This window comes from Procambarus clarkii, chromosome 1 (genome assembly GCF_040958095.1).
Source record: "Procambarus clarkii isolate CNS0578487 chromosome 1, FALCON_Pclarkii_2.0, whole genome shotgun sequence".
Lineage (NCBI taxonomy): Eukaryota > Metazoa > Arthropoda > Malacostraca > Decapoda > Cambaridae > Procambarus > Procambarus clarkii.
Window position 1 is genome coordinate 12,764,593 of NC_091150.1, and position 8,732 is coordinate 12,773,324.

The 8,732-nt window shown below is 34.6% G+C and overlaps 1 protein-coding gene across 1 annotated transcript; it reads left to right on the top strand.

The window, feature by feature from the left end:
- Nucleotides 1-534: 534 nt before the first annotated feature.
- On the top strand, nt 535-1,701 carry LOC138359176 (S-adenosylmethionine synthase-like). The gene has a single exon (XM_069318161.1). It carries the CDS (start codon nt 535-537, stop codon nt 1,699-1,701), a length of 1,167 nt encoding a protein of 388 aa, XP_069174262.1.
- The last annotated feature ends 7,031 nt before the right edge of the window (nt 1,702-8,732 follow it).

An 8,732-nucleotide genomic window follows, 5' to 3' on the forward strand; every position in this document is an offset into this window, starting at 1 on the left:
CTGTTTACCTTGGAGACTGGTTGGAAATATATGAATTGAATTTCAAATCTTATTGTTCCTTCTATTACATTTTTATATATGACTAATAAATACTTCTATAATTATTGACACAATATTATTATTATCCCTTTCACCAGATGGAATTATTATGTTCATAAAGAGTTAAGGATTACAGGTTACCAAATTATACATTCACTCTTCCAATTAGAATGAGTAATAATGGTTTTTTTTTAATGGTTTATAATCATTTCAAAATAAAATAAATGATCCATATTCTTTTTTGACTCACAGTTTTGTTATAAGACAGAGCAGCTGCACACTTGCTTTACAGTTGCTCAGTTGCTCTCTCTCCACGTGACCAGGTTAGCGTTCTCTCTCTCTTTCTCTCTTCACACAATTAGGTCAATGTTTTTAATAATATTCCTTTACATAACGGATTTTTATTTAGTTAAAATCTAGCCAAGGAAACCTGGTCCCAAATTCAAGAGTACTTAGAAGTAACATTTTCGTTCCCCAGGATAGTGCGCTGAGAGCATGGATGGAGATCATGAGACGTTCCTCTTCACCAGTGAGAGCGTAGGCGAAGGCCACCCCGACAAAATTTGCGATCAGATCAGCGACGCAGTGCTTGATGCCCATCTTAGCCAGGACCCTGACCTCAAAGTTGCTTGTGAAACGTGTACCAAAACTGGTATGATCCTGATCTGTGGGGAGATTACGTCCAAGGCCCAAGTTAATTATCAACAAATTGTGCGTGATATTGTTAAGAAAATTGGTTTTGATGATTCACGAAAGGGCTTTGACTACAAGACCTGTAATATTCTTCTGGCCCTGGAGCAAAAGTGTGCGGAGATTGCTAATGGTGTACACATCGGGCGCAGTGATGACAACACTGGTTCAGGGGACCAGGGACTGATGTTTGGTTATGCCACTGATGAGACCGATGAGTGCATGCCCTTAACTATTATGCTGGCACACCGTCTCAATCAGAAGATTGCAGAGCTGCAAAGAGATGGGACGTTCTGGTGGGCGCGACCTGACTGTAAGACTCAAGACACATGCCAGTATGCCTTCGATCAAGGAGCTGTTATTCCCAAAAGAGTGAACACTGTTGTCGCTTCTGTACAGCACTCGGAACAAATTACTGTCGAAGCTTTGCGTGACGAGGTTATAGAGAAGGTCATCAAGGTCATTATTCCTGAAAAATATATAGATACTCAAACGAAATACCACATCAACCCTTGCGGAGAATTCATCATGGGTGGACCTCAAGGTAACGTTGGGCTAACTGGTAGGAAAATCATCGTTGACACTTACGGTGGGTGGGGCGCTCACGGCGGGGGTGCGTTCTCTGGCAAAGATTACACAAAGATTGACCGCTCAGCGGCCTATGCCGCCCGATGGGTTGCCAAGTCACTGGTGAAAAACAAATTATGTAGACGCTGTTTGGTTCAGGTCTCTTACGCCATTAGTGTTGTGCACCCCATATGCATCAGCATCTTCCACTATGGCACCTCACAGTACACATCAAAACAGCTTCTGAAGATTGTTAACCACAACTTTGATCTACGACTAGGACATATTGTCAAGGAGCTGGGCTTAAAGAGACCAATTTACAGTGATACGTTGTGTTATGGACATTTTGGACGGCAACAGTTCTCTTGGGAGCAGCCCAAGAAGTTGGCCATCCCTGAATTTTAGAGTCAAATAATTCTTAAGGATGACTATCATTTTTACGTTTTTCATCAAGTCCCTGTTAATATGGGAGAACACTGTGTCTTTACTTGATTCACAACTCTCCTAAACACGAGAGTGAAGTTATACAACTTTAGAACACTTTCCCACCAGGAGACTTGAACCCTAGCCAGCACAGAAGCCTGGTGGGAACCTTTAATTTTATATTCAATTGATAATTTTATATACTTTTTTGACGTTTTATATACCAGAGTATATAAAATCTCCGGGCCTTTTATATATCAGAGTAAATAAAATTAAAATGACCCTATAAATAGATAGAATTTGGTTTTTTATCTTATAAGGTGACCAGCGTCTGGGTCAAGATAAATACGTTTTCTTCCTTTAAACTGAATCCAGTTTTTATCTTTTCGGTGGGGGGTTCTATGTGATCCTCCTCCTCCTCCTCCTCCTTCTACTGTTTGTGATTCTCCTCCTCCTCCTCCTCCTTCTACTGTTTGTGATTCTCCTCCTCCTCCTCCTTCTCCTCCAACTGTTTGTGGTTCTCCTCCTTCTCCTCCAACTGTTTGTGATTCTTCTCCTCCTCCTCCTCCTCCTCCTTCTACTGTTTGTCCTCCTCCTTCTCCTCCAACTGTTTGTGATTCTTCTCCTCCTCCTCCTCCTTTTACTGTTTGTCCTCCTCCTCCAACTGTTTGTGATTTTCCTCCTTCTCCTCCTTCTACTGTTTGTGATTCTCCTCCTCCTCCTCCTTCTACTGTTTGTGATTCTCCTCCTCCTCCTCCTCCTCCAACTGTTTGTGGTTCTCCTCCTCCTCCTCCTCCTTCTCCTCCAACTGTTTGTGGGTCTCCTCCTCCTTCTCCTCCAACTGTTTGTGGTTCTCCTCCTCCTCCTCCTCCTCCAACTGTTTGTGGTTCTCCTTCTCCTCCTCCTCCTCCTCCTCCTTCTCCTCCAACTGTTTGTGGGTCTCCTCCTCCTCCTCCTTCTCCTCCAACTGTTTGTGGTTCTCCTCCTCCTCCTTCTACTGTTTGTCCTCCTCCTCCAACTGTTTGTGGTTCTCCTCCTCCTCCTCCTCCTCCTCCAACTGTTTGTGGTTCTCCTCCTCCTCCTCCTTCTCCTCCAACTGTTTGTGGTTCTCCTCCTCCTCCTCCTCCTTCTACTGTTTGTCCTCCTCCTTCTACTGTTTGTGATTCTCCTCCTTCTCTTCCAACTGTTTGTGGTTCTCCTCCTCCTCCTCCTCCTTCTACTGTTTGTGAAGTTTTTACCTTTCCTACTCCTCCTGCATTTTGTAATTCTCCTCCTCCATGTGATTCTTTTGTTTGTTCTTCTTTCTCGACTTCCACATAAATGTTAAATTTAATGCTAGCAAATGTGTCTGAGGAATTAATATTCTTAGCTAACATTTTACATTCCACCTCATTATGACCGTCTTCGAGTTCAAGTTTCATAACCACGAATGGGGGTAGTGAATTTTCTTTCATTGGGAAACTGTCCGAATAAAATCCACAATTAAATATATCTTGACTTGCAGCATGGGCACATGATATCAACAATTTGTTCATGTAAAATCGTTTTCCTTCCTTTCGACATTTTTTACGTGATGCATCTAAATTGTTCTTTAATTTGACGTCTTTTATTTCACGTCGATCTGTATAAATATCAGGTGTGAAATTATGGAAATTCCATGGAAATATTAATATAATTGGATTTTTTGTATAATATCCCCTATCAATATTAGAATTTGTATATAGTTTATTTATGTAATATGCAGAATAACCATTGGTAAAGTTGTTGATTTCATCATAATAACTAAGGAATTTATTAAAGGGTTGAATTAGTGTCTTATCAGTTTCAGTAATAGTTTTAGGATTATACGAAATTGGTGGTTTGGGAACAATAAAGAGACCTTTATAAGTTTTTATGTCTTCGATAAATGGCGAGAATAATGATTCTATAAGTTTGGATTTCATTTGGGATTTTCGAAGTTCAGACGAATCTGTGGAGGATTGTAATAATTCTTGAAGTAATTCATGAGGTTGTTCGACGGATTCCATTTGACTGATGACGTGAGGAACGCCAGAGGACTCATTTTCACTTGTTTGAGGTAGTTTAGAGGCCTCGGTTGTTAATGTTTCTTCAGAGGTCTCAGTTTGTAATGTTTCTTGAGGCAGATCGGGGACCTCAGTTTGTGATGTTTCTTGAGGTTCTTGAGGCAGTTCGGAGGCCTCAGTTGTTAATGTTCTGCTGACTGATGTTAATGATTCTTGAGGTACTTTAGAAGCTTCTGTTGGACCGAGGGAGGATTGTTGAGATAGTTCAATGGACGTTAATGATTCTTGAGGAACTTTTGAAGCTTCTGTTGGACTGAGGGAAGATTGTTGAGATAGCTCAATGGACTCTGGTGTTGTGTCATGGCTGATGGAATTGTAATTGTTTTCCTTTTTATATAATTTTTTAGTATTTTTAGATTTTTTCCGTGAATTAATGACTACTATAACTGTTAGGAAAATAATTAATATGATTAACATAATAATTGTTGACAGTAGATTATTCATTCTTAATTTTCTCTTTTTTTAATTATATGATTTTTAATTCCGATATTTTTACAAAATAAAGTAATTATGCAACCAAAGTCAAATATGTTATTGTTTTTATCCTGTTGAGCAGTTTTCCAGTATTAAGTGATATTGGATATTATATTAAATATTGGAATACCATTCAATATTGAATGAGTAATTCAATGTTGAATGAGTCATTCAATGTTGGATTGTTTTCCAGTATCCAGCACTATACTATATACTCTATACTATGTCGATATTGATTAGTTTTCTGGTTAGTATCCAATGATATTGGATAGTATATTCAACATTGAACGTGTGCAGATGTGACAACAGTCACAAACACCCTGATGGATAGTTGAAAAAAAAGAGATTTGAGTCCCTGATTAAAAAAAAAAAGACTACTACTACTACCCTACTTAAATTACTTACTGTTTTGCTTACTGAACACTGTAATACAACAGGTGTTGATGCAAACTCTAATCCAAAAAATGTCGTCCCTACCACAGGTGTTATTAGAAAACATATTTGCACTGGTTCCATATCGTCATCTTTTAATTATTTGTTCCAGAGTTTGTAAAATTTGGAGCCATGTTATTCTTGACTCGTCATACATGCCATTCCGCACTCTTTATTATCGATTAATATGGGATTCGTATACTCTTTTCCCTAGTCCACTTCTACATAGCAATGAAGATGGTAATTTGTCTCTTTACAATGCATCCTATATTGTGGAACAGTTATGTTACATCAAATACAACATAACCGATAGAAGATACTGTATGAGAGGCCTTCTAAAGATGATCGAGACTAAAATGAATAACTGGTCGAAAATGGGTCAAGAAAAAAAAGACTCTGAACTATTTGAGTTATTGAATGATCATCCTATGTTTACATCAACATTAAAAACAATGACGAGTGTTAATCATCCTTTAAAAGGTATGATAAACAAAAACAAAGTGTGGTCTTTAGTGACAGCTATGACAATGTTCTCTCGGGATACAGATGAAATTTTACAATTGTTAAATATTTGTCTTTGAATGTATCCCACGTCAACTGTTCTGGATATTTTTTATGGATATACAGTTATTTTTCTTTTTTCTTTTCAAAACTTACAGCAATCTAATATTAATCATTATAAGGTACATTCTGCACTCTATCTGACCGAAAATATAATTCTTCAATCGTCAGAACAAACATATTATTGTGAACAGGCCCTTCTAATCAATCATGTTCCAAGTAAAGGTGAAATTACACGTGTCGATTATGTTCCTGGAGTGGATATAGTCAGTATAGTTTTGAAGATAGTAAAGCGGCATTCATCTTTGCAATTTTTCATTATCGAATCGCAGCCACAATCACCACTTGTACAACAGTTACCGCAAAATGCTATTTGTTCATTTTCTATGTTTAATTCTTTTTCTTTTTCTTTTGATGTATTGGTTCTTATGCCAGATTCTTCTGATATTAATAGGGAGGAAGAATGGAGAAAAAAAGTGAAAGAAATTTCAGTAATCAAATTTAGAAACATTTTATCTGAACAAAATAAACCCTGTTATAATTTAAATATTAATGTATATCTAATAATGGTAAGTAAGAGGAATCAGGATTTATGTTGGATTATGTATTGTATTTTGGGACTACGTAACTTTATAATTCCTGTAAGTACTGAAATGTGTCAGGTGCAAGAAAGGAGTTGTGAAGACAATGTTTTAGTTATCTGTTCATCTATTTCAAGTATATATATGTACTGTTATGACCATTATTGTAATTCTTATATGGAAAAATTTTGTGTTATAACATTAGATGGGAGTTTTCAAAGATTTCTAGATGATGTTCTCTTTATATATAATTTATATGACCGACATGAATATGATGGTGAATGCAATTGTTGGTTACCACCTCCGTTAACTTACAGTGAGATTTATAGTGCCTATGCATTATCTTATCATAGAACACCAGATTTTATATTTTGGTTAAAAACAAAATGCACCTTTAATGGTGAATATCATCCAAGTTATAATTATTATATCATTTATACAGATATGTTAATAACATTTCAAACTATGCCAACATTTTCATTAGTTCGATTATTTAAAGGAAAAGATGTAATTTGTGAACATCATATGATTGCAACAATCACTAACAATTTAAAATGTTATGTATTGGAAATTGAATTGAATAATTCATTTGAAAAAGATATTAATACAATTCTTGGAAACAATTGGCGACATTTAATGAAATTAATATAAGTGAACGCCACTACTGTCTTCATTGTTCTAAATCTCTAAAGGATGAATATTTTGCTCTAAAACAAAAAATCAATTGGTGTGATATGGTAGCGGTAAGATTTACACGTTTTAATAGTTTTGATTTAATGTGCTCAATGTGCAAATATCAATGATGAGGAATAACTGTATATTAATATTTTATTTCATCCTATTTTATATAAAAAAATGCACATTTAAACTGACCATATATTAATTATTATATTATAAATATAGATATGTTACAACAGGTTGTCAAACTATACCAACTAACTTTGTATTTTAGTTACCATCTCAATGAGGTTTATAGTGTTTATACATTATCATAGAACACCAATTTTTATATTTTTTGGGGGTTAAATTAAATTTTGAGTCGGGGTCAAGGATGGCAGTGGCGACACTTCACTGATGAAGAAGATGATGTGTTCATGGACGCTTGCAAAAATAAGGACGTCGACAATCTGGCCATATTATCGACTTGATAGAGAGATTCTTGGATGCACCCCCCTCCCCCTCCCCTACCTCCACGTCTTAGTCTCACTATATTTTATGGAAAGATAATAATAACACAAATGAGATTATAATAGAGATAGTAATTATTGTATACCTGGGATGGAAGGTATATAAACAGGCAAATTATGAGGGTTTATAGACCAGTTCATCTGCTCCTGTAATCACAGTAAGTACTGTTCCTGAGTTTAGTCGTATACCAAAAACAAATTTATTTACCATACCATTTGATTTTTTATTTAATAAAAAAATAATGGGAGATGTTATTACTGAATCACAAGTTAAAATTTTAGTTGGTAAATATTTTATTGATATATTAAATTATTCAATTAATCTTTATAATTATAATATAAAGCATATTTATTTGCCAATGTTTGATATGTTAGATAGTGAATTTAATAATATTATATCAGTTATGTTTGACACATATATAGATATATGTCAAAATATTGGGTTTTTAATAATAAATGGAAAATGGGATCATTACCGATGTGAATTTATTCTTGATTTTATTCGAAGACAATTCAGTTATTATTTATACAAACTCCTAAAAAGAATTCATATTATCAAATTATACATTATTCTCTTAGAAAATACGTTACGATATCAAGGATGGGCTCTTATGGAATCTATTTGGACTATACAAGGAAAAATACCTTATTCTCTAATTAGAAAACCTATATTGAATGAAAGATGTATTAAACCCATTCTTCTGTCCCATACCGATATATATGACCTAAAAGATAATTTAAGTAATGTATATAATCGATCACCTACTGTAAAATATGTAAATGAAGTAACAAGAATTGTTATATATAATTTGTATAATTTACTTATGAAAAAATTTAAATGTGTAAATTGGTTAGAGACTATTCTTCTCTGTTCTCTCCCCAAACAAAATCTTAAAAGATTAAACTGCCTTCCTAAAACAAAATCTGAAAACAATTTAGAATGTTTAGGGGATATTCTTCGAACTATTGATCTTCATATATATAAAGATGGGGAAGTCTATAAATATAAGAAACATCGCTGATTTTTGTATGTGTGTGTTGTATGGTGTGGAATTAATCTAAATCATATTTTTTTCTTTTGTCTACAGGATGTTTAAGTAAGAATAGACTTATTGATTGGCTTCCATCATCATCATCATCATTATCATCATGATGTTGCTGTTAGAAGATTTCATTTGGCAACCACTTTCATATGAAATTCAACTGTATTTAGATGATGTTTATAGTACACACATATTTAACCTGTGGACAGTTCTTTGTGGTCTTTTTTGGTATTATTCAGGGCTTAGAGAAGTGAATTTTGTTGCACTTCTTTTTTGCCTAATATGTGAAAGAAACAGAGAAGTTTGCAGGAAGCAAGTTCAATATATGGTTATATATTTCTGCTTAGGAATTGGTATATGTACTATAGATGACACAAATGTCTTATTTCTAGTAGCATGTTTAATGATTACTTATTTTATGTGGAAATTAATCTATGGAGTACATGGTTATTATATGGTTTTAAGTATGGGATTAATGTTACTCCCTTTTTTTATATGAACTGTTATCAGGTTATATTAACTTTATTTTATTTAATTATTCTATTTTACAGTACATATATCATAATAATCAAAGAATTTCCTGAAGGCAACCAAACAGATTTATTTCATGGTGCATTTTTACATTTAATAGTGTTAATGATACACCCAAAG

What these genes read in the sequence shown, in the direction of transcription:
- LOC138359176 (XM_069318161.1), top strand. Translation starts at nt 535, where the DNA reads ATGGATGGAGATCATGAGACGTTCCTCTTCACCAGTGAGAGCGTAGGC.